The following is a 24,875-nucleotide window of genomic DNA, read 5'->3' on the forward strand; positions in this document are numbered from 1 at the left end:
CACCTTGATCTCACTCTTCAGCAATCTCGTGAACCACCCTCCATAGCCTCCTCGCCTCTGTCAACCGCTCATCTTCGTCATCGTCCTGCTGGTCAACATTGCCATGACCATTCACATGATCACGCATCCTATTTCCAACCACTCTCTCGTTCCGCAGTCCTTCCACCTCACTCAAAAACACCTTCACCTTCTCCTTGACGGCGTCAGCAACCTCCATCTCCCGCCTCCCTTCCTCCAGTAATCCCTCCAGCATCTCCTTGACGCTCTCCCTCGCCTGATGCGGCCGATACATATTGATCACCGCGTGCACGTTGATGACCAGCCTCCTGATATCCTCCATCTTGTCCTGCCTCTCGCTCGGGTTGACTTCCATGATGGTCGTCAGCTCGAGAAAGTTCAGCAGCAGCGACTTGGTGAGCTTGGTGAGCGTGACGGCGGGGTTGAAGCGCGGGGCGGCCGGATCGAAGAGAAGGATGGAGGCGGGAGGCGGGTCGGCTTGTGGGTGTACTTGGTTCGGGCGGGAGAAGGCGGGATACGCGCCGAATTGGGGGGCTGGCGGTGGAAGGAGGAGGGCCAGGTCATAAGGGAGATCGGACGTCGAGTCTGAGGAGGAGGTAGATGATTGAATCTCGGAGAGCCGAGAGATATTCGCGGTGCTGAAGTGCTTCCAGAATGGTGGAGGTGCGGGGAAGGGGGATTTGAGGAAATTCAGAGGGTTGTACTCCGGCTGAGCTTGTTGCTGCTCGTCGGCGGTTGGCTGAGCGTCGACCATAGTGCTCGATGGCTGTAGAGCGCCAAATGTTGATTCGACAGCTTATAGATCGGAGTGTCGTTGCGCAAGAAAAGTATAGACACGAGAGACAATGTTGGAGGCACATCACGCACCGAGACAGGTGGAGCGGAAGAGAGCATCCGTGAAATCCAATCAAAGCGCAGCTTTTGCGGCGAACGCTGGATCCACTCTAGCGAAACTTGGATGGCTTGGAATTGACATCAGAGTGGCTTGGACACGGATCTGCTGGCAGTACGGAGTACCTCTTATCACATCTTCACGATATTCCCAGGATCGCAGGCTGTCTCCTTCACTATACGCAAGTATTGTTAGCAACGAACCCTCTATAGCATGGACCCTCCACTCCACGAACGAGCCGGCTTCGTGGGATCAGCCGCGCGGTTCTACCATCGGACCTATTTCGCAGACTACGTTGGCTTTGTGTTGCTCGAAGCAGCATATATGCTGGTACAGAGCGCTTCGTAGAAGTCAAAGCCTACGCTAATGTATCCAGACCAAGCTTCTCATCACCCCTGTACATCGCCCATTCACGCTCGACGACCGCCGAATACAAAATCCTCACGCCGACCCTGAGCGCGTCTCCTCATTCGAGAACTTCATCTACGCAGGCGTCATTCCCTTCGGCTTGTTGCTCGTTTGGGCAGCTGTAACGCGACCGGGCTTCCACAAAGCTCACGTCACGGTCCTAGGCTTCCTGATCAGCGTAGCCATGTCCTCGTTCCTCACACACGTCTTCAAGAACGCCATTGGAAGAGCTAGACCAGATCTGATCGCGCGCTGCCATCCAGCAAAGGGAACACCTGCGCATCAGCTCATCGACTACCACGTCTGCATGCAGACCGACGCATACAAGCTGAATGACGGCTGGCGCAGCTTCCCCAGCGGGCACAGTTCCTTTGCGTTTTCCGGGCTCGGCTATTTCTCGATGGTGCTTGCCGGACAACTGCACTCAATTCGCCCACGAACAGACCTAGCTAGAGTCTTGATAGCACTTGTGCCATTGCTCGGTGCATTCTTGGTTGCAGCGTCTCGAACAGCAGATTACAGACACGATGTCTACGATGTGACGGCCGGCAGCATCTTAGGCTTTGCAATGGCCTATTTCGGCTACAGAAGATACTACCGGTCGCTGTGGGACCCGATGTGTCACGTCCCATATCCATCACCTGCAGATGACGAGAAGGAGGAGCGGCGGCTATTCGCCTACAAGGACCCGGACGAAGAAGCTGCGGCGTCCCCCCGTGCGGAAAGCTTCGATCTGAACGACCTGTCGGAAGACGAGTCAAGGCCTCTGAATGCAGGCAGCAAGGGGAAACAACGGCAAGAAAGTCGATAGAATCGTACGCGGCTGAGAAGACAACGGTATAATACATACAACGCTTGATCGTATTCCCTGTGCTATTTCAATGCCCGCTCATTCAATGTCAAACGTTTCTCGCAACTCGTCAGGTCGTGACTGCCCGCAGTGTGCAGTGTCCTCGCACATATTCTAGCTAACGCCTGCTTGACACCTGCGTGTATCCCCCAGGGACGATCCTACATGACCGAACACGGTATGATGCAACAATCGCACTCGGTGTCTCCGCAATCACACCCAAAACAGGGCTTAGTGGTGCCCTTGATGGGTTTGGAGATGGTGGAGGAGGTGGAGGAGGTAGATGGAGGCATGCTCGGGATGGTCCTGCGGTCTTGGGATGGTTCCCAGTCGTTTGATTTAAGGATGATCCTATCGTCGTGGGATGCTCCCAGTGGTATGTATGGTCTTGGAATGATATTGTTGTTTTGGAACGGTTCTGTAGTTTTGAGAATGGGCTCGCGGTGGTTGCACGACAAGTTGTGTACTGAGAGGCAGGAATCAGGCTGGAAGGAATTAAGTTGGAAGTGGCTTCGAACAGCGGTGGGTGGTAGTGACGCATGCGGGCGGTGGCTGTGCTTCAGGGATCGTCAATCTGAAACGCTCCGAGCCAACGACACACACTTCGGCGTTCAGTACTGTTGAATACCTAATCACGACCTTGATGCGCTTTGGACAACCAAGTAGTGGCACCCATGCTTATGTCGATGCTTAGTTCCTCTACGTTCAATTTCAGTCAGAGTGCGCGATCGACATGCAGAGCACCGGCCAGATGCAGACTCCATAGACCGATGTATACATATGTGAGGTACCATGTGCGCGAACAGTCTATCGATGAAGCCCGAGCTCTACAAAGCTACGAGCACTCGTAGGCCAGAGCACATTCTTCCAGTACTGTGAGCATTACCAGAGACATAGCAGGAGTATATATACACGCAACATGGATGCTGCTTACTCCCACAGAGCAAGTAGATTTTGTTACAAAATGATTCAACTTACCAGATTCTGTCTTGCTGTTCTCTTTGCACTAGCTCAATACGTTGCTGGCGAGCCCGGGGACCGCGAGGCCATGGCCGCGCCTGATGGCGTATCGCCCCCTGTTCCGCCACACCCTCGAACCACGTCACAGGAGTGTCAGGCACTTGCGCAACTCGATCGCCACATACCCGCACAGTCCGACAATATCGAGCAGGAAGGCATTGCACGGAGACAAGATCCCACTTCCATTGGCATCCTTGGGGACAGCCAGATGACCCCCGCGGCAGTAGATATCCCTTCGCTTGCGCCAGTTTACAGTGAGCTGCTAGCCTCGATCTCAAACATGGACAGCTCCCTGGATTCCCAGATCAGCGAGGCGATACAGGAGATGACCGCAGGTTGTTGCACGGATGTGCCGGACCTATCAGGTTCGCAGGTCACGCTATATGGACCGACTGCAGCGAGCGCACCCCGAAGCTTGGTGTCAAGCATACAGAATGTGGCTGCGATGGGTATAGGCATTGAAGGCGCATTCCTGTTTGGAATGTTGGGAAGTGGAGGCCTGGTTGTCTGAGGTATTCGTGTGTGCAGCGACATTGATGCACGGCGTGTGTGCCTGATCGAGTTATGTATATTTACTACCGACGATCTACACGTATTGACTGGTGGCCACCTTCTTTCGAGTCTAGTCCATATGGCTCGCCTTCCTCCGCCCGTTCCTCAGTTTGTCCTCCTGGGCCACGATGCTTGCAGGCAGTCCCTTGCCGATGCCAAAGAGAACGAAAAGACCCCACTTCCACCTGAAAGGATTGATGAGTGTAACGAACACAAACCAGTAGATGAGCTCAGAGTAGGTAAAAAAGTCAAAAGCCTTAGTCGGGGCCAGGGACTTGATGGTGGACGTCATATCAACCCATCGCTTCATCCACCAGGTTCGAGGCGTCGTTAGCGGGTCCACGAGGAACATGAGCAACATCCGCGTGTAAATGCCGATGTGGTAGTTACCGACTGTGCCGATAGCGTTCACATAGGTGCAGTTGTTGGCGCAGATGCTGGGGTGCGCCGGAGGGAAGACTTGCAGATACCACCTTGGTGGACCATAAGGCTCTTTGAACACCTCTTCTGGCAGGAAGTTCAAGGTCGGTCGTTTGTAGCCAGTTGCCATGAGGATAATGTCACCTTCGACAAGCTTCTGTTGGCCAATACCACCTTTTGGCACTCCCTGGGCACGCTGATTGAACCAGATGCCGTTCTCTTTGACTTCTTCGATATCACCACGGAGCCACTGGGCCTTTCCTGCTCGGATTTGGTTGAAGATCTCCGAGTTGACCATTGGCGTTTCGGTGAAGAGACCTTTATCCGGCGGCGCGAGGTCTTTCAGATCGCGGTAGAAGAAGAGACGAAGGATAGTTTCCGGGATCCATGAGAACAGAGTCTCCTGCCCAAAGATGTTGAAAGCTAGGAGACCGTCAACAACGGCGTTTCTCGGGATGATCCACTTGTCGCTTCTTGATAACACCTTAATCTGCGCGGCTCCGGTGCCGACAGCCCATTCCAGGGCCTCGACAGCACTCGCTCCACCACCGATGATCAAGACATTTTTCCCTTTAGCGTCCTTGCCGTCAAGTTGCGAGGAATGGTAGACATCGCCTTTGAAGTTCTCCTGACCAGGCAAATGAGGCATCTTTGGGGCTCCACAAGTGCCGACAGCGGCGATGACCCCATCGAAGCGGCCCTGTGAGGGATCATTGATGATCCACCGTCCTTGCTTGTCTTTGTAGACCTTTTCGACCCGAGTGTTGAAGACGGTCTTTTCGTCGAGACCATACCGATGCCACAGCTGTTGGATCTGGCCCACGATCTGGTTCTGCTTTGGGTAACCTTCAGACCATTTAATCGATGGATGGAACCTGTACATGATACTGGATATTTGCAGCCCGGAAGTGTTGTTCACATCCTATGCCAATCAACTTGGTGCTTCCACGATGTCATGAAACTTACCGTCCAGATACCACCGACATGGTCCGGTCCTCCCGCCTCGAACAATGTCACGTCAAAACCATGGCCGACGCAGTGGCTGGCCGCCGAGACACCTGTAAGTCCAGCACCGATCACAGCTATCTTCGGGCGCGACAATCGAGCTCCGGGTGCTGGCGGATGTGGGCTAAAGATCTTATCGATAATCCACTGGAAGATGCTATATAACCAGTACATGGGAGTGAAAGCCATGCTGGGAATGGTGTCGTCTAGATGCGGACGCAAGAGAGTGCTGAGGAAATGTCAAGGGAGCGATGAGCAGCTACGGGCGGCAGTACTGGTACCCAGCAAATTCCGACACATGATATCACGGAAGGTTGGAACGTCAATCCGACATGTGAAACTTTGGGGTTATTGCACATGCCATTAACCCCCATTTACTGCCTGAAAAAAGGCGCACGTGGGTGACGTCACATGTCCGTCCCCGGCACGCCTTCCACGCGTACAGCTCTAGCTTCAGGAACCACCTGTATACATCTCATTTTATCCCATCTCCTAATATTGTGCCCTCATACAATTCCTCCAGTCTACCTCACTCTCCGACCCAAGTCGCTCGATCTCATTCATGGAGAACCCCGTGGAAGAGATCACAGGCGTGATCACCACTCTCTGCACTGCTGAATCAGAAGTGCAGCAGCAGGCGATAGACAAGTACTTCACCCAAGATGCCCTATTCATTCATCCATTCTGCCGAACGTTAAGGGTGTCCAATTCGACCTGGATGATCAAAAAAATCTATGCATGGTACAAGTGAGTAGCATCGGACACGATGGTCTCTATCGTTGAATGCATGTTCACTGACGCCACATCGTAGGATATTGAGTCCCCACATCGATATCAAGGTTGATAGCATCGGTATGTCAGTCCCAAGTCAAAAACGTATGGCCTGACCGGAAAAGCTTTTGATCAAGCCAATATGATCCTCTACGTCACCGCTCGTCAAACATTCCGCATCCAATTTATTCCTCTTTATAAGGCCGATGTGTCCCTGGTCACCAAGCTCCAGCTAACCCACGTCCGCGACGCTGGGCTTGATCCTTCTTATGCCGGTGTTGTCAAGCAAACTCCTGGTGCCACCGCCAGTCAAGCACAGAAGTACTATATCCAATCCCAGAACGACCTCTATCAAACCAACGAATTCATCAAGTTCGTGGCTCCGTGGGGTGTCGGTAGCACTATCGTTATACTCTGGCAAATCTTCGCCACCCTCATGTGCGTCGTTGGTGCTATGATCTTGTGGCCGCTAACCTGGTTCCGCGAGAACCTCACCAACGAGGCTTGAGTCCGGCAGCTAGAAGCCTTCCTGCCACCCGAGCGCCAACACTATCTTTTGCGCGCACCCGACTCGAGCAGACGACACACACCGCCGAGAAACGCGAAACCGCATTCACACAGAGCTGCCAACCTCCATTGCACTCCATTGCCCCAGAATATGGCAGCCGTGAACATTCTCAGCATCATCGAACCTTGCATAAAGGCGCGATTCGCAAGATAAACTGACTGGATATAGAAGGCTCCGAGCACTAAGGTGATGATCCTGCCGAAAGTCAGATGCGAAGCAGGGTGCTAGTTTTCTCTTACCCCACCGCTCTCACAACCTCAGGGGCAGCATCAAGCCGTGGTGATGCCGGCAGAGAGGCCTTTTCTGGAACCATGGTCATCAGCGCTCCACTACCCGCAAGTATGAGACCTTGTGCAGCGAAGGCGCATTCGACGAGAACTGGGTAGAATGGGTCTGTGGTCATACTCGCGCTATGTGGTGGTATAACTGCCTGTCAAGTTTCAGCGGAAGAGATCGAGAACCTGAACGATATCTGCCCTTTTTTACGATGTTATCAGCGCTGTATCGAGCCACTGTTGGAAGGCACACGAGACCCAAATTGGTTCCTGGAGGGCCTGACACCCGACCCACCGACTGGGGAACGATTCGTCAAGCTCACCCGGTATCCTCATGTGCAATTTCTACAGCCCCCATTGCGGCAGATTTGTGGACTTTGTTCCATTGCAGGGTTCATCTTTTCAGCGACGAATTGCATGTTCTGAGCGACATTTACCTGGGAAGACACGGGTGCGCGGGTAGAGCCGATCGAAGCGTCCGCCCTCATATTGGTAACAAATACGAGGGACTGAAGCAAAATCCACGGCAGGACAAATCCCCCATGAGCGAGCTTTGACGTAGAGTGAAGAGGATTTGCATACGAGATTGCGGCTGACGTCTGTACGCCTGAATTCCTCTGCGCTGTCTCAAGCAAAGCTTGCTCCAAAACTGAAGAGGCATTAAGCGGGACTATCGCCATGCGCAGCTTCAACTCTTGTACTGCGAGCTACCCATTCAGGTCGCAACCATTTACTTGCAGATCCGAGTTTCTGGGCCCTCCAAATGGGGAACCCTCCCGGCGGATGCGTATCCGTCTGGATTTTGCAAGCATCTTGACGCCGCTAATGCATAAATCCTTGCTCCAAGTCAGACCCGAAAGCGAAGTACAGTACGGAATATGGAGCAGGGACCGCTCGGCACACTCCTGCTATGCTGGGCGTCACGGCGACTCATCCGCAACTGCACTCTGCCATCATATAGCCGGAACTGGCTTGCCGAATTACTCTATCTATGGTTCGGTCGGTCTCTGAGTTGCCGGGCCACGCGCTGCATTGTGGTGCTGCGCGGTCGCCATAGCAGTAGCCCGCCCCCCCCCCCCCCCCCCTGCAGGCTCGCTGCTAGCTTGTTTTGTACTACGTATCGTTTCGTGTTCTCAACCTACACATGTTTGCCTGAGGTTGAGGACATGGACAATGTTGTCGATTAGAAAAAGTTTTCACCATGAGCACGGGCTGCAGGCAGCCTTGCGCACTTCCCCTGTGCCGTGCAACACGCTCGGCAATTGTAACAGCGGTGTGAATTCGGCGCCAGGGCAAGATCTGCTCGACGTTGTACAGACAAATCTGCAAGCAGCTTTAGATGGCCTTTGCTGCGCGAACTCCTTGCTCACGACGAGTCGTGCCTCGTAACCGTGGCAGTGAGGCACCAATAGTATTGCACCGCTCTGCTATGTATGGTCTTTACAGTGGTCTATATAGATGCAGCATTAACTGTCCATCCGCTTAGATCCGACCCAACCTTCGCCCACAGGTCTGTTCGGTCGCTGTGGTCTTTCTGTCTAGTCCAGCAATCCTGTCATTATACCAAGTCAAGAACGCCTTGTCGTGTCTGAGCTCAGCATGGCGTCTCAACATGTAAAGAAGTGGCTGGATGAGCAGTGTACTCTCAAGCCCAAAGGGTCTGCGACCGAAATTCGATCACGCCACGCTCGTCTGCTCCAAACCATTGACGACTGGTTGACCACACTGGAAACTGTACACATTGAACCTGCCGACTCGTCCGCCACAGAAGGGTCACTCGACCTGCCTGTAGTTGACCATGACGCGCTGAACGAGAGTAAAAGTGAGCTTGACCTCCTCAAAAGGCAATTATGTCAACTGATTGCCGTTTAGCCAAGGCTGGAGAGTAATCATCTCCTCTCCTCAGTCCAACGACTTCCACGTCGATATAAATCTGCAGCGCAACCACCGATGGAATATCTATCATCTCGCCCCGTCAAGAGTCTTTTTTGGGGAGCCTCATAATCCGATTTGGACCTTTCAAGCTACAGCGGCGCAGCATATCTTGGACAGCTGTGACATCACGGTTCGTTCCGCATGCCCGCTGTCAGGATCTACTTTTCAGGAACATGGCTCTGGAGGTGGTTGCCCTGCAGCGGTCATGCAATTCTACATCTGACACAATGCGGTAACACGAACTACACCGTATCACTCTTAAAAATTTCACATCGTATGGTATACGGTGCCCCTCATCAGCCTGGGCGAACGGGTTACACCGGCATGGCTCTCAGATCCGACGAGAAAACTTTACAATCTCGTGGCTGCTGTCGTGGGATGGTGTACGAATCTGGAGACGACTGGCATTCCTTAAAGGTGAAGATTCATGTTTGACGGCACGAAAATATAGTGGTGGAACTTACCAATCCTCTTTCGTCGTCCCGTGTCATCAACTCGTACTCTGTTTACATGCCAAGCCACATCTGTTTCCTTGCGTGCAGCAATTCTAGTCAACAGCGTCGTCGATGACATGCTCCAAGAGTTCTCGAATCTTCTGAGGCCTAAACGTCTTTGCAGCATCGGAATTTCGGCGCGTGGTCAAAAGCGAGCTCACCGGTCAGACTAGCAGCCAATATCTGAAACCATAGGGCAGCTTGCGGTCTGGCGGTGAGAGACGACCTCAGTCTATTGGTCTTCATAAGCTGTGGGATGGAAGTTGTTAGTTGTAGTGTAGCAGACGGCCATCTTCATATTTGGCAATGGCCAACGAGAGAGCAATCACTTCTGTGGGGGCTTCATTCAGGTCTTGATACGGATGAGACAGGCATCATGGCAAAGTTTGACAAAGTTCCAATTGCCGAGCCTCTGACGCCGACCCGCGTGCGCCGGATAGACGCCTCAGCAAGGGTGTGGGGAAGGAAGCCCAAGGGCTCCGAGTCCTGCCCACCACGTTCTCCAACCTCGGCCACCTTAGCTTCCATGATCCCAGAGAAAGAAGCATGAGCCAGGGTCAAAATTTGGTATCGACTCGGGCTTGAACATTGATAGGAACAGCAGGTGTACCAACATGGGTCCCGAGCTGTCTAACCTAGGAAGACAGCATCGGGCAATAGCAACCCGCTCGCGGGAACGGATGCTGACTCGACCCACCCGGCTGCGACTGCAACTTGCTCGAAACGCCCAACATCCGGAAACGATGCTGCTGTCATCCGTACCCACGAGAAAGAAGCGACTCTGTGCCGCGGAGCCTAGCTCACTTCTCGCCCTAGTTCTTCACCTTGCCAAAATTTAGTGACATCCACATGCAGGGAATGCATGTTCGGGTCATGGACTTTGTGTCGGTGAAAGCTTTCCGTTGATGCCCTGGTCAGTGCAATGGAGACTCTCCAACTGCCCAACGGCAACCTTCACGCCCCCCCGCCCTCAGGCATATGCTTAGGAAGGGGTCCCATGTTGTGTCAAGACGCTGGCGGCTAACGCTACAGCAGCTCATCGATATTCCGGGACGGCTGCTGGGATACAGCATCACTTTATTTTTTGTTAAAGTTTGAGATGTCCACGCGAGATCCAAAGGCCGGTCTTTTGCTAGAAGTCCACGAGTCTGCGAGGGCAAATGCTCGCACTGCTTCTCGGCCGATTTCGACTTCGGCAAGACGAGTTTGCAGGGTGTTAGCTCGTCCGGCCGGGCAAAACATAGCATCTCGAATGCCTACGGCGCTTAGCTGTTCCAGCGGCTAAAGCCAAAAATGATACCCTCCAACGCAGGCCCCATTCGCACTGCTTCCAGACTCGCCTCGACACCGACATACAGGTAGGGTAGCGAGCCGTGTCACCACCCAATCCTTTCCAGTGTTAGAGGTCAGACTGATTTAATCCCTTGCACCGGAGCCTAGCCACAAGCACCTCCGGAAAAGCTAAAAGTTCATAGAGTCTTAGCTTCACTACGTGGTGAGCAGGCGTCCACAAAGTCAGCCCATTGCCCTTCCCACTCCGCTCTAGTTGTTTCACCCTTGGAAGTGAGTGGCGCTTGGGGGATGAAAGAGCCTCACACCCTTTACACCGCCAGAACAAACTTTCTTGATGCCTGGCGAGGAGGATTTCATCCTTGCAAGGTTCATTCGCGCGGAGTGTGGCAACCCGATTAACTATGAGACTTTGATCTTTGCACCCGTCAGATGCACTCATTGCTAGCCTCACTTCAAGACAGCCACTACAAAGCGATCCTGGGATGTTGTGTATGTCGCTCCAGAAAATATAGCTGTTAGTAGATTGACCAGTCATTGGCTTGATGCCGATGCGGCATGGAGTGAATGGTCGGGTCACGGGCCACACGCCATCCCTCCGATTAGGCTCGTGCATTGTCAGTCAGTTGTCAGTCAGTTGTGCTTCTTGGTCCCCCCTAAACGAAATTTTAATGGCAAATGGCACGGGCTTTGGGAAACTGACATGGACTTTGGCCCCTGGCTAGTATCCATTCACAAGGTTTGCAGTTCGGATCATTTGGGCACCATAAGCATACCCAATCGCCTCATTCCTGCACACCGCCCTTGTTTTCAGGGCTCTTTGATCTCCTGATCACTCATGAGGTGGACGAGATGCTGATTTAAAAAGAGTGTTCGCTGTGCGACGACCAAACGTGGCCTTGAATTCTTCGGTCCTCAAGATCTAAAGAAGAATTAGGTGGGACCAATACTCTACTACACCTGCAAGGTCAAATCCTGATTGCATTTTCTTGTTGAAGGGGGCGGGTTTTACGTCATTCTGCAATTTATTCCACGGCCGTCACAGTTATGCCCAGTCGACGCCCACAGGGGGAGCCTAATGACGTGCAGCAGCAGATTCCTTACCTAGACGAGCCGCCACCGTTGCTTCTCCGCACACGCAGGTACCATCGAGCGGCGCGTACGTCTAGGCTCCATGCGCACCTGGATGGGATTCTGGCGGATCTCGAGCCACTACTGTCATTAATCGATAATTCGCCGAGTGCTGGCCCTGCAGAAGCAAACATGTTTCTTGGTACGCAGCTTCAACCATCTAATCTACGCATCCAATGATGCTAAACATGAACAGCAGAGATCGGTGCTCATTTCTCAGAGCGAGGTTGAAAGCCGACCATTCAGCAGCTACAAGTGCTGTGATCCAATCGCCCAAGCCGCCCCTGGGTCATTGACCGATGCACCCAGTCACATGCGTAGCCAGTGAGTTCCAGTGGTTGCCGATGCCGAACTCCCATACAACCCCGGATCTCTTCGGTCAAGATACTATTCGCAAACAACCGAGACACGAGAAAGTCAGATCGTTCCAATGTTTTGCATCCAATGGCGCCTAAAGTATTCGACCAACGATTTTGCATCAGTCTCATTCTCGAGTGTCATACGGCAAAATGAGCAAATATGCCACAAACTGACAACCAAATCATGAAGAGCCCTCAGATCGCCAACAGCTCCCATATTTGCGGCCATGGTTGCCCATCACCATCTTTTCCCCTGTACGGTCACTCATTTACTTGACGGTCCAAACAAAGTTTTGGCCCACCGAGCACCAGTTCCGGAAGCTACGCGATCCAAGCGGCAACGGGGATGAGGCTTCCGGGTACGGGTGGCCCCCCGGGACGAACCCGGCACGACCCACAGTGGATGATGGGACAGAATATCCCACTCACTGGCTTTGTTTTCACTGCCTGGTTCCAGGCTCTGGACCCCGACACCCTGAGATGCGAAGAGGCGGTCTGCAGCAGGGTCCAAGGATGTATGATTCTGTCGCGATCGTGTCGCATCCATGATGCGCAACGTCACCGATGTGCAGTAAGCACTAAACGGGTCTAGAATAAAGAAACGCAGGCCATACAATTACTGTATTGCCATGGGCTTTTCGGTTTTGTACTCCTCTCGTCCAAAGAGAACCCGAAAGCCAGCACACTCACTGATCGTCGAAGCTTATCAGCATGTCATCCGCGCCTGCGGTCTCCGTATCGAGTTCTTCTAGCTGCAAATCATGCACCCGTGCGAGAACGACTTGCGGCGTCGAGCTTCTGGTCGACTCGTCGGCTTTCTCTGATTCCTGTGCCGCTACTTCACCTCTATGCTCCTCGTCCTCCTCTTTCCCATCGTCCTCCTCACCCTCCTCATCATCACTGCCCTGTGCCATAGCAAGGTGGCGTGCTTTCGCCCTCAAGGTCTCGCCCACCATGACATCTTTTCTGACGTATTTCGACGCATTCCTGTCAAGAGAATAGTTGAACTTGACCACGTCGTACGCCATCGCGAAAATCTCTGTTGCAGCCGTTGAGGCCTCAGAGCTCTGTTTCCGCTCAACAGAGCCTGAAACACCTATGCCGGGGTCCAGACCGGGGAGCGGGAGGCCTAACGCCGCGGAGAGCGGGACCTTGACGTCGACGCCAGAGGACCGTAGCTGCCCGTGCTCCCGGCTCCAGATGGTACCTTGCGTAGTGAGGAAACCGACGACAAAAAAAGCCTTCCCCCGTTTGGCGCCTTGTAGGAGCTGCCGCACGTCGTCTGCATACAGGGTGTTTTTCATTAGTTCCTCAAAGTACTGCTTGTGTTGCTTCAGCGAGTAGCGCTTGACCGTCTGACTCTCCAATGCCACTCTCTCGTCGTTCGTGCGAGCAAAGTTGATGCCAAAATAGTCCGAGAGACTAACGGCCACGCTCGCGGAGGCGACGTTCTGCAGGAAATCTTTGCGGCTCATGGTGAGGCACGGCTCGGGTAGGATTGTCGGAATAATGTCCTGTGGGTTGTGCCGTTGTACCTCGCTGTTCAGCGGCTCCCTTGGTGCGAACCCCTGCAGGGGCAATTGAGGGTCCAAGACGACACGACCCATCATGCTCGCTACTTCGCGCTCGGGGCAGGTCTCGTCCAGGATGAAATAGCGCCGGCGAGCCATCTCTGATCTATGCTTGGCTTCTGGTATGAACTATCGTCAGGATATGTCGTGGTCCGTACGAGGAAACAAGAGCGATGAAAAGTTGCTTCTCGTCACTTTCGCCAATGTCTGTGAATTCTGCGGGCGCTAGAACAGCCACAGTATTGGCATGAAGCATCGCCCCGTCTGGCCGGGAGTCTCTCGTATTTGCGGATTCCAGCGCTGCAAAAGGATTGGCGCGTAGGCATCGCCGAGCATACAACACGGAACACCACTTCAGCTCGATCATTGGGAATCTTGAAGTCGTGCGTTTCAGCTCCATTGACAAGATCGATCAGTAACAAAAGCCGGCATCATCACAAAGCCCAACGACAAGTCAAATCACTACCTTCCGTGACACCGATGGTCATTGGGGGCTAGGTGACTGCCTACTATAACTACATTTACATTGGGAAGAGACCAATGCTCGATGTTCGTATTACGCCATGGAACAAAAACAAGAGCATCACCTTGTGAAGATCGTCGAAAATCCCAGGAAAGACAGTGTGCTAGTTGCCTCAAGCTACAGCGTCAGCATCACTGTGGATGGTATTGAAGTTGCCAGTGGTCTAGAACTCGTGGACCCTTTCGATGATGAAGAAGAGAATGAATGCCGTTGGTATCTCGAGCGTTATGCTACCCAATCACCATATTCGGCCTCGAGGAGCTCGGCCGTGCAAGATGCCCTGAAACATTATGCAAAGAACCTATCAGAACAACTACATCTGACACGGCATCTGCAGGATATCTGTGGAAGCCAGCAGCAAACTTCAGTGGTTCTCGAGATACTTGAAGCCAGTGACCGTGGTCCTACCTCTGTGTCTTCGATACATCAGCTACATTGGGAAGTTTTGGAGTCTCCGTCTGTCTGGCCTGCTTCGACACGACCTATCGTTACTGTTGTGAGACAGCTATATGGAGAGTCCCCTGCTTCTGGGCAGCTCAAGTCACCCCTAGAGTCGTATAACGTCGGACAGACTTTCAATATTCTACTTGTGGTTGCTCGGGACACGCGCCAACAAATGGAGGTTGAGCACGACCTGGCCATCCGACCACTACTCGATATCAAGGATGAGTTGGACAGTCTCGCAAATCACGTCAGAATCAATGTGGAGGTAGTGCGTCCGGGTACATTTGGTGCTCTTCAGGATCACCTGGCAGCCTCCAAACGCCTTCGCGGCCGTAAGTATTACCACCTCGTACACTTTGATCTACACGGAAAAGTCAGAATCTCGAGCAAATCCAAGACCAAGACGGCATTCTTATATTTTGCGTCGGGGCTGAATGGAGAAATGCTAGTCCCAGTTCGAGCTCGTACAGTCGCGCGTCTACTAGCGGAAAACGACATTCCTATGGCGGTGCTGAATTCGTGCGAATCGGCCACGGCCAACAAAGGGGACGAAGCCAACCTTGCCCGGACTTTTGTGCACTGTGGGATTCGCAATGTGGTCGCTATGTCGTACACGATCCTCGCGGGTGCTGCTGCACTATTTCTGAGGATGTTCTATTTGTCGCTGCTCAAGGATCGGGTTAGTGCGATTGTCGCGGTGAGAAGGGCACGATCCGAAATCCGTACAAATTCTGTACGACCGTGCCGCTTTGGTCTCATGCGGCCAGTCCAAGATTGGTTTGTGCCGGTGGTCTACTGCCAGGCCAACAGTACATACGTCGCCTGGAGTGGACCCAGCTCTGCGAATTTGCGCATGGAAGCCTCGCCCAATACAGTCCTGGAGGAGAGATTCATCGGCAGGCAGCATGAGCAGCTGAGGCTGGAGACACTACTGACAAGATCGAACTTTGTCTATCTCTGGGGGCCTGCCGGTGTCGGTAAGACACTGCTGATCAGACACATGTCCAAGATATGGACGCAGACGGGGTTCTGCGACCAGTATACCTATGTTGACTTTGCGGATGCTTCTCAGGCTGAGACGATGCAGCTATTGGCTGGTTTTGCTTACGAATTTGCCCCAGAGGTCGCTAACCAAGTCCAACAAGCCTCACAGGATGCTCTTGCCGATATCTCGGTCGACAAATACTGGGCGAGGAAAGACCCAAAGCCTTGGAGCCGCAGACTCCTGGTTGTTGACGGCTTAGACATTCTGTGCTCTTCTACAGACGCCGGAGAGCCCTATCAAAGCAATAGAGACGACATTACTCTAGTTGTCAAGACCATTCTAACAAGTCTGTTAGAGCTCGCTTCCAATGATGTTGCTGTCACGATTGTCGTGATTGGTCGGCAAGCAGAACTTCAATGGTGTGAGGCGGTTCTACCAAGCAACAATCTGCCAGAGAAATTTGGCCTCTCTGGACTATGCTTGTCCGATGCTCTGGAATACGCCCAAGGAGTGGTGCGGTCATTTACCCCTCAGTATGCAATTCTGAACCGCAAAGATACCGATGTTCTCGAGCAATTGGTCCGATTGTTACAGTTCAATCCACTAGCAATTCGAGTTGTCTTTCAATACATATGTCGCAGTGGCGTGCCGATACGAGCCGCATATGATATGGTGCATTTCGGCAGGATACCTATCTGCGATATGGAGCTCTCCCTGTCCTCTAGATTTGTTGACCATGATCTGAAAGTGTATTTACGAGGGGAGCAAGAAGGACTCAGCGCGCGAGTCTTCAGCTTCCTATCCATTTACTGGGTCCATTCCTTGAACCTGAAAGACTCGGCCCCAGACTCTCTGAAGCCAGCCTTCGAAGTTAAAGGTGTGAATTCGGAATCGATACGCCCAGAAATCCGCGATTTCTTTGCGAGTACTGGGAGATTCATGGAAGTGCTACTGCTTACACAAAATGTGGGCATTGAGAGGTCTTTGTCATTTGGCATTGACAGGGGCTTCTTCTCGGTGGATTCGTCTGGCGATATGAATTGGATCCATCCACTGTTCACAATCTTTGCCAGATCGCATACCTTCTTGGAATCAATCAGACAATCGTCTTTCCAGTCTACGGGACTTGTACATTTTCTGGACTGGTGCTACGATGATCAAGCTGGAACACAGCTTGATGATGCTGCATTGAAAGAGTGGTTCAAACTTTACGTCTCGGTCTTCGACTACACTTTAATTCATGTGGCTTATGGTATGTGCCTGGGCGGTATCAACAGCGCTAGGGCGGAGACTATCTACAGGCCGCTCATGTACAACGTCATGACGGGTGCCCATCTCTGCTCATCCTCGAAGGGGATACTGTTGTCCGACCTGTGGCCAGACGAGACCTTCGGAGCATTAGCGACGATCTATCCCAGTCTCTGCACTGACGGAGAAGCGGCCACAGTGGCCCTGGTATACGAACGGCTTCTTCGTCTGTTCCTCAAGCAGAATAACAGCATGGTAATACCGCCTCAGCATCAGCGGTTCATCTTCTATCTGAGCAACAGTCTGCACATCCTGCATAGAATGTTCCCAATCTCCCCGAACCAGGAGTCTACCCTTCTGAAGCTCACTCGTGACATCATGCATGCAACGGAAAAGCGATACGGCTTGAATGGAAAGCTTTTCGATGCTTTCGCTCTTGCGGAATTCAATCATGCTGGGAAGTTGCTTCAGATGGGCCATTTCGAGGAAGCGGATGCAACGTGGAGAGTTGTTGAAGAACAGAGGCGAAACCAAATCTCGTATCACAATAATAAGGGCAAAAACAACCCTCCGATGGACAAAAGAGTTGTTCAGTATTTGATCGACGACGTCTCCGCCAAATACTCGGAGATACAAGGCGCTGCCATAAAAGTCGCAAGAATGACGGCTGCATTTCCAGGAGTAGAACAGGATGTCGACGCATTCCCTGCGCTCAATTCCATGTGGAAGGCCGTGAGAAAGATCTTCTCGCACGGGCCCGGAAGCGAGACGGACTGTGCATCTAAGGTCGCTGCCGATGATTTAGCATTGATGATTCGACAGGCACAGTCTACTGGAATGCATGATATGGAGCTTCAGGGTCGATTCGTGAAATACCACGGAGACCTGTCAGCTTTCATCCATGCACAAGACGATCAAACACTTTCACTTCGGGATCTGGAAGAAGCGATCAACTTCAGTGATCCTAAGGCCACAGCTCAGCAACATGGCACGCTAATTAGAACTTGCATCAAGGAATTAGATATTGATGGCGCTCTCCTGCACCTCGATTCACTATTGGCGATCCACGCGAGCACGTTAGACGATACCACCGAAGTTCTGGCGTTAGTTGATATTCGGAAGCAAGAGCAAGCGCTGGTGGACTCGAAAGACCAAACCACCTATCTCGCCCAAAGCATCGAGTCCCATATATTGATGCAACAGATGATAAGTGCAGCCCGGCGTCTGAGCACCTACAACATCGACGAAGTCCCTGCAGGCTTGAAAGGATATCTTGAATGTCTGAACGAAATGAGAAATGGACTGCACGTCATCTCACGACTTTCAATGTTCGACGACAATACCCCTGAAGAAGCCGAGACCATCAGATATGAACGCATGAAGATGCTGGCGAAGTTCTGGAAAACACCGACCAATGCAGATACGCCCGATCTTGAAACCGAGCTGACAAAGATGCAAGAGCACTATGAAGCCATGTCGACCGCCCTGAGTGCCGGTAACTACGATGAAGCAGATGCCAAACTCGACCAACTAGCAGAAATCTGCTCCCAGATAACTTTCCCATCGATTGTTCCCGCAGAGATCGCAAAGCTTCGCGCAATAATTCTTCACGAACGTGAGCAAGTGGGAGTGCCAAAGGCCTACGACAAAGCTATTGACGACGAGGCATGGGAAGTCGCTCTCGAACGATTGCAAGAACTCAGAACCCTGCAACGTCTGGGAAAGTTTCCTACTTTGACAGTCGAGTCACTCAACGAAACCCGGCACGAACTGTGGGCACTTGCCTGGTCGAAGCTGGCCACAGCAGCCGGCAATAGTCTCGACGCGGGTGAGATTACGGTTGCGAACGAGACTCTTCAAAGACTCCGCAGCCTGCATGGCTCAGAGCTCTTTGAGGACCAGCCTGCTAGCGACTATGAACAACAGGCACTGGCACTCGACTATCTCCGAGCGATCATATCAGTGAGTACCGAGCTCTCTCAGAACAACTTGAGCGAGGCCGGCTCTTTCGCTGAGGAGGCCATACGAGCATTTCATCTCAGCGGGCAGACCGAGAGCTCCTCTTTGGCCTGGCTGTTCAAGGTCAAATGGTTGGCTGATTTGGTGCCCTATATGGCGAAGATGAGAGAAATTGCTACAACGGAAGATCATGAGGAGGATGAGCTTACATTGGTAATTGGACAGCTCATGTTACATCTTGACGATGCACCGGAATTGGTTGATCGGCCGCTTTTGGAGTCGTTGGGCGGGATACCCACGGTGTTGTTGGACTACTTCTCCAGCAGAGCGGATAGGTCCCAGCTGGATAATGAGGTTGGTGAGCAGTAGGTGCGCCGCTCCAATCAGACGAGGTGTAGGCTGGCCTGCCCCGTGCAATAGGTCTCCCCTAAAGCTTCAGTGCGCCTAAGCTTCGCTTGGGAAGCTTGACACTTTCAGCTCCAAAGTCTAATGCTGGAGGCTTCCTTGATGGATTTTACCTCGTGTTGTGTAGTGACGGGACTTGGGGAGATCTTACACGCTCTTCGTATTTTCGCCTATCTTGCATGGGCCACAATGATCTGGAACGCTCCACCTGCAGGCCACTGAGCAAGACGGGGGCGATGACTTTGCTTCGGAGGCACCACGATCGAGCCAGTTCGCAGAAATTGGCAGTACTTGAAGCTGTGAAGTGTCGTACGCTTCAGTAAAACGATCTGACTGTCAACCAGCATTGAGACGACTATGGACACAACCGACGATTTAGAGAAGTTAGCTGAACAATGCTTGTCTTCAGCCAAGGCGATCAAGTCATTCCTCAAGGCCCAGGATCTACCATCACCTACCTTCGACCAGAACGGGCCGACCTCGTTTCCTCGCGTGCCACCCTCTCTTCAACAAGCGAGACTCGATTTGAGAGCATCCGCCAAGAGACTCCACGGTTTGATGAGAGAGCCTGAAGACTTTCTCATCCATTCACCTCTTGAGAGTGTATGAGCTAGATCCAGGGTGCCGGGAGTGGTTGGCTGACTTGTACAGATCTATGATGTTTGTGCTTTACGCTATGTTGTGCGCTTCGATATCGCCCGTACGGTCCCGGTAACGGGTAGCATTGCATATGCTGAGCTCGCCCACAAAGCTGGTGTTGACGCCAACCAACTCCAGAGAATCATACGGCAGACTGTTCAGACAAGGGTTTTCTACGAGCCTCAACCTGGTCATGTCGGACATACCGCAGCCTCAAAGTTGCTTCTCAACACTCGTGTCGTAGGTGCTTCTGCTTACATTGTTGACGATACGTTCCTCATAGCGTCAAGGATGGTTGAGGCTCTGGATAGATGGGGCCACGGCAGTCAGGAGCCCATCGAAGCAGCATTCAATCATGCCTTCGGCACCGACAAGCCAATCTTCCAGTACTATGAGCAAGAGACTCTTCGCCGAGAGCGCTTCTCTTCCCTGATGAAACAGATTGGCACGATGCATCTGATGTCAGTTGACCACGTTGCCACAAGCTTCAACTGGGCCAGCTTGGGGAAATGCACCATTGTCGACGTCGGAGGAAGCAACGGCCACTGCGCAGTCCCCATCGCACGTGCAAACCCACAAGCAACGATCGTCGTTCAAGATCTTCCAGAAATAGTGCAACACGCGCAAACGGCCGATGGAAACATCATCCCGCCCGACCTCCAGCGCCAGATCTCTTTCATGCCACACGACTTCTTTCAGCCTCAGCCTGTCCAGGGAGAGGCGTACTTTATCCGCCTGATCCTGCACGACTACTCCGACAAGTACGCCGCGAAGATCCTGTCCGCACTCCTCCCGGCAATGAAGCGCGGGTCGCGCATCATCTTGATGGAGCAGATCCTGCCACCCGTCGGGGCGGCGCCGCCACCAATCGAACACTTTCTGAGAACCATGGATCTGGAGATGTGGGCCATCTTGAACGGGAAAGAGCGAGATCGCGACGATTTTGCGGCGCTGCTGGAGATGGTGGATTCAAGACTCGTCATTAAAAACGTGGTGAGCACGCTGGGAAGTTCTTTGAGTGTTATCGAGGTGCTACTGGAGTAGGAAGGGGTGTAGGTTTGTGGTCATGCAGTTGTGTAACCATGTGTTTTACTACTTTTCGTACCATCTGCGTAGCGCTCCCTTGAAGAGAGCAGACACCGTGCTTTTCGAATGGGATCAAGGACTCAAGAAACGACAATGGATGGCGTCATCTTTTCGTGCCGTGAGATACGAGGTTTGACACACGTCTGCTGGTTGTACGAAGTACCCAGGCGCGCCAGTGATCAAGTCCTGGGGCCAGACTCTCGCGCCCCGCGAGCCGCAGCACTGGTCTCCAATTGTTGCTCCTCTTTCATCTCGTCTTCACCCTCACTACCAGCTCCCTTGCGGAGCTCGACCTGAGGTAGCGGAGACCTGCCCCTCGAAGGCATTTCTTGATACGTGATCACCCTTCTGCTTGCCCACTGCTGCTGGGCCGACAGCTTCTCCTCTACGGCCGGCGTTACCTGCTCGTTCGAGGAGCTCGCATGGCTCTTCACCTTTGCCATATCTTCCTCCAACGCGCGAAGCCCGTCCTTCTTACTCGGACTCCGGTGAGCAGGCAGTGGGGATCTTGGCGCCGACACCGATGTTTCCGCCATCTGCTCCTTGGACTCATCTCCCTCCCTCCGCCCAAGATCCAGGCTTTGTGCACGGCTCTGTGCGCGACTCTGCCGCCGACTACGCGATCTCTCGCTGGCCACGCGACTAACGCTTCTCGAATGGCGCCGACTGGCCCATCTTCCTCCTCTCTCCTCTTCCTCGTCGTCAGTAGTCCAACCCTCAAGATCATCGAGCTTCTGCACGCCCCAAGTTGCATCTGCACTGATTGCGCGTCCATATCGCTTCAGCAGCAGCCCCACTATTACAGGGCCGATGATGGTGCTGAGAATAGTGGCCCAGGTCGCGATGAGGAACGCCTTCTCGGACAGGAATGGCGTCTGGTTCAGACCTATCTGAATTATGAGCAAGCCGATCTCACCACGAGCGATCATTGCGACGCCGAGGAGGGTGATAGGTTTCCATCCCGACGTGGTAAGTGCGCGGAGCTTTGGCACTGGGCGGACAGTAATGAGCTCGTAGAACGGCACAATCATGCCAACAATAAGCTGTATGCGTCAGGTAGGCAGTGAGGTGGCCAGGGGCGGATCTCACCTTTCCAAACAGCATTATGACTGCAAACAAGATCCCTTTCCAAATAATCTCGCCGGTCCACAGCTGCCGAAATGGGATAGCGAAGCCGACACTGGCAAAGAACATAGGCTGCAGGATGTACTGACGGGCGTCTAGGAAGTACTTCTCGAACGTGTGGACGAAGGTCGGTGTTTTGTCGGGAGCAGTCTCGCCATGCTCACGGTTGAGCACCGAAAACGGCGCAAGGGGATGAATACAAGGTAGTGAGGTCAGGAAAGTACCGGCCAAAAACGCGCCGTAGAGTGGTGATGCTCCAGAGAAACCGGCGACGCTCAGGAACCCGCAGAGAATGGAGACCATCAAAATGATATTGGACACATGCTTGTAACGAGCGAAATTGTCCTCGACATAGAAGCGAAAGATGGGACTCGCGAGGTACTTGGCGATGAGTGGGGAGAGTACACCCATAGCTATACTCGCAAGCACGGGCCTACCCACAAGCCACCCAACACTTGTATTACTACCCTCGCCCGCAGATCCGAGGTTGTGAATAACACTGTATGCAGATCCTCAGTATAGAGTATTATATCGATCAAGCAGCTACACTTACCTGGCCATGACCAGCCCACTGACATCACTGATGACCGCAGCACTAATGAGTACTGTGCCTATCCTCGTCTTCGGAAGATCGATGCCTTTCGCCGCGCTTGCAATTACGACAAACGTGGTACCCAGACTGGTGACGGAGAGGGCGGCGGCAACGATAAAGGTTTCTACGGCCCCGAAGCCCCAGCCCACATAGAGGAGAGCGTAGCAGAGACCGAATGGCACCAGGATACCAATCGCAGCTGCACCGGCGCTGAGGAAAAAGTTCGCTTTGAGCAAGCCAAGATGAACCGTGAGCCCGCCTTGGATGTGAGTCAGTGGGAAATCCCGGACCGAGGAGTTCGACTGCCTCACCCTCGAAGATGATCAATATCAGGCCGATATAACCAAGACTCACAAACGTCTCTTGCCAGCCAACGGGCATGATGTTGCCGATAGGGACTCCATAAAGCATGCCTACCAGGATTTGGCCAATCAGCCCGGCTTTGAAGATCTTGTCCGACAACCATTCTGCAAGGGCCAGGAAGAAGAAGAAAGAGAATAATATCAGAAGTTCGACGGGTCCGGGCTCATGGTATTCGAGATAATGGCCATTGCCGCTAGATTCGGCGTCGGCAGCCATAAAGGGGCGCTTCTGTTCCTTCCGCCGACTAAGATGTTTGGGAAAGGGGGTGTTGTCTCCGTGTTTCAGTATTTCTGTGATCGAGGACCCAGAAGATCCCGATTGTTGATTGTCTGTGCAGTATACAGTGCGGTCCGAAGGACATATGGTGCTCAGATGGTGGTCTGATCTTGTTGTGGCGGGCAGTTCCAAAACGCCGAGCCAGCGACGAGAAACAAGCTCCGCTCCTCCACCCGCAACATCCTCGCCAGGGCTGGGCAATACCTTCTGTCGCGGAACGAGAGAGGGGTAGCGGTAGGCGAGCCGCCGCGTCGCGCTTGTGCCAAAATTCTTGACGTCGTCCGTGCATCCGGTTTTCGTGTTTTTAACTCTTGGCAGTCCTCCGCTCCGCTCTCTCACGGTATTGTCGTCTGCCACGTGCGGGATGCACGCCCGGATCAGGTGCATCACTCATGTTCATAGACATTGAAGATTCCCCAAGGGGGTTAATATGAGCATCAATCTGCAGTCATAAGAGGATCAAGCCGATGGTATTCTTTCCAACGACTCCTCCCATCCCCTTCTCCAGTCTCGAGGGTTGCTTGAAGGCGCGAGGCAAACAAAGCTCTTCTTTCGGACAAAATAGCTATGCCCGCAAAGATTGAGCCACAATCAGGTACTATGGCACAGGTCAGTTCGGGCCCCAGAAAGCTACTTTGCAACACCCGTTTCGAGATCATGGCGAGGCGACCCGCCAGCATCGCCAATTTGCAGGTAGTCACCGAAGAGCAGCTAGCAGCTCCAGCAAGCACTGTGATGGCCGGCCATTCGCGCGTTGAATTGCCAACCTCGCTTGTAGTTCTTGACCTGTCATCCGCACGTTTCGATTTGGTCGGAAGCACTCATTCCAAATCGACCAGAGCGCTTCGATCTCCTTGCTGCCGGCACATGACTGCGCGCTTCCGGCGGATGCAGCCCGACACCTTTCCGCTCGGAGCAGGAGCCTGTCTTGATTCTTCATATCCGCGCAATACGTTTATGGTATCGACTTATACTGTCTCACATCTTCCGTGGTGTGACACCGGGCGAAGGGGTGCAACCACGAGGGAATGTAGGGAGGCAGTCAGCACGGGATTGGCCGCGACCCATGTCGGGGTTCGTCCGTCGGACGTGGTCACCCACAGAACTTCATCGTGCAAGTTTTCAGGCAACGTGAGTATACATGCGCAGTAGGCAAGTCGGCGGAATGGACACTGACGCCGCAAAGATTGTGCCGCGAAGGTGTTTGACAGGTTCCGTCACCTGCTGTAGCACAAGTCGTCCACGTTGGAACTGGGCCTGGAAAGGCTGACTCTCTCGTTGATCTAGGACTCACGAGTGATCTGCAGACGGTGAAGCACAGGGTTGCTCAAGCCTGGAGTTGACACGACATGACAGGAGCCTAACGTCGATTAACTTGTGATCTGACAGCACAGATCTGATTTTGTCGCACACTGGGAGAAGGATTCCGCATATCTTGCGTAAATACCAAATAGCTGTGCGTCGTATGCTTGCGTTAGCCAGAAGTTCCCGATGGTCGTTGTGCTTGAAACCATCGAACCGTCTCTCCTCAGCAGATGATTGAGGCTCGCCTCCTAAAGCGCAGCCAGCGCGGCGTGTGTAACAAGAACAACCCGTGGAGCAATCCAGACGGGTTGTGGCACAGGACGTATCTGTGCCATACACAATGCAAAGCATAGTGTTCATTGGTCT

At 53.0% G+C, this 24,875-nt stretch overlaps 8 protein-coding genes across 8 annotated transcripts; 4 read left to right on the forward strand and 4 right to left on the reverse strand.

The window, feature by feature from the left end:
• Positions 1 to 10: 10 nt before the first annotated feature.
• Positions 11 to 772, reverse strand: HMPREF1541_06106 (uncharacterized protein; the record flags this gene model as incomplete). The annotated part of the gene is made up of 1 exon (XM_008720443.1): positions 11 to 772. One exon carries the CDS (start codon positions 770 to 772, stop codon positions 11 to 13), a length of 762 nt encoding a protein of 253 aa, XP_008718665.1.
• Positions 773 to 1,123: 351 nt separating this feature from the next.
• Positions 1,124 to 2,129, forward strand: HMPREF1541_06107 (uncharacterized protein; the record flags this gene model as incomplete). Its single annotated transcript, XM_008720444.1, has 2 exons — positions 1,124 to 1,240; positions 1,287 to 2,129. 2 exons carry the CDS (start codon positions 1,124 to 1,126, stop codon positions 2,127 to 2,129), a joined length of 960 nt encoding a protein of 319 aa, XP_008718666.1.
• A 1,681-nt stretch (positions 2,130 to 3,810) lies between these two features.
• Positions 3,811 to 5,354, reverse strand: HMPREF1541_06108 (uncharacterized protein; the record flags this gene model as incomplete). The annotated part of the gene is made up of 2 exons (XM_008720445.1): positions 3,811 to 5,082; positions 5,127 to 5,354. The coding sequence occupies 2 exons, from the start codon at positions 5,352 to 5,354 to the stop codon at positions 3,811 to 3,813; spliced, it is 1,500 nt and encodes a 499-aa protein (XP_008718667.1).
• Positions 5,355 to 5,727: 373 nt separating this feature from the next.
• HMPREF1541_06109 (uncharacterized protein) lies at positions 5,728 to 6,444 on the forward strand (the record flags this gene model as incomplete). The annotated part of the gene is made up of 3 exons (XM_008720446.1): positions 5,728 to 5,912; positions 5,977 to 6,017; positions 6,062 to 6,444. 3 exons carry the CDS (start codon positions 5,728 to 5,730, stop codon positions 6,442 to 6,444), a joined length of 609 nt encoding a protein of 202 aa, XP_008718668.1.
• Positions 6,445 to 12,674: 6,230 nt separating this feature from the next.
• Positions 12,675 to 13,463, reverse strand: HMPREF1541_06110 (uncharacterized protein; the record flags this gene model as incomplete). The annotated part of the gene is made up of 2 exons (XM_008720447.1): positions 12,675 to 12,893; positions 12,942 to 13,463. 2 exons carry the CDS (start codon positions 13,461 to 13,463, stop codon positions 12,675 to 12,677), a joined length of 741 nt encoding a protein of 246 aa, XP_008718669.1.
• Positions 13,464 to 14,122: 659 nt separating this feature from the next.
• On the forward strand, positions 14,123 to 19,087 carry HMPREF1541_06111 (uncharacterized protein; the record flags this gene model as incomplete). Its single annotated transcript, XM_008720448.1, has 1 exon — positions 14,123 to 19,087. One exon carries the CDS (start codon positions 14,123 to 14,125, stop codon positions 19,085 to 19,087), a length of 4,965 nt encoding a protein of 1,654 aa, XP_008718670.1.
• Positions 19,088 to 19,480: 393 nt separating this feature from the next.
• HMPREF1541_06112 (uncharacterized protein) lies at positions 19,481 to 20,806 on the forward strand (the record flags this gene model as incomplete). The annotated part of the gene is made up of 2 exons (XM_008720449.1): positions 19,481 to 19,726; positions 19,775 to 20,806. 2 exons carry the CDS (start codon positions 19,481 to 19,483, stop codon positions 20,804 to 20,806), a joined length of 1,278 nt encoding a protein of 425 aa, XP_008718671.1.
• Positions 20,807 to 21,027: 221 nt separating this feature from the next.
• HMPREF1541_06113 (uncharacterized protein) lies at positions 21,028 to 23,144 on the reverse strand (the record flags this gene model as incomplete). The annotated part of the gene is made up of 4 exons (XM_008720450.1): positions 21,028 to 21,891; positions 21,938 to 22,472; positions 22,527 to 22,824; positions 22,877 to 23,144. 4 exons carry the CDS (start codon positions 23,142 to 23,144, stop codon positions 21,028 to 21,030), a joined length of 1,965 nt encoding a protein of 654 aa, XP_008718672.1.
• Positions 23,145 to 24,875: the final 1,731 nt, after the last annotated feature.

The sequence above is a fragment of the Cyphellophora europaea genome (genome assembly GCF_000365145.1).
Source record: "Cyphellophora europaea CBS 101466 unplaced genomic scaffold supercont1.5, whole genome shotgun sequence".
Lineage (NCBI taxonomy): Eukaryota > Fungi > Ascomycota > Eurotiomycetes > Chaetothyriales > Cyphellophoraceae > Cyphellophora > Cyphellophora europaea.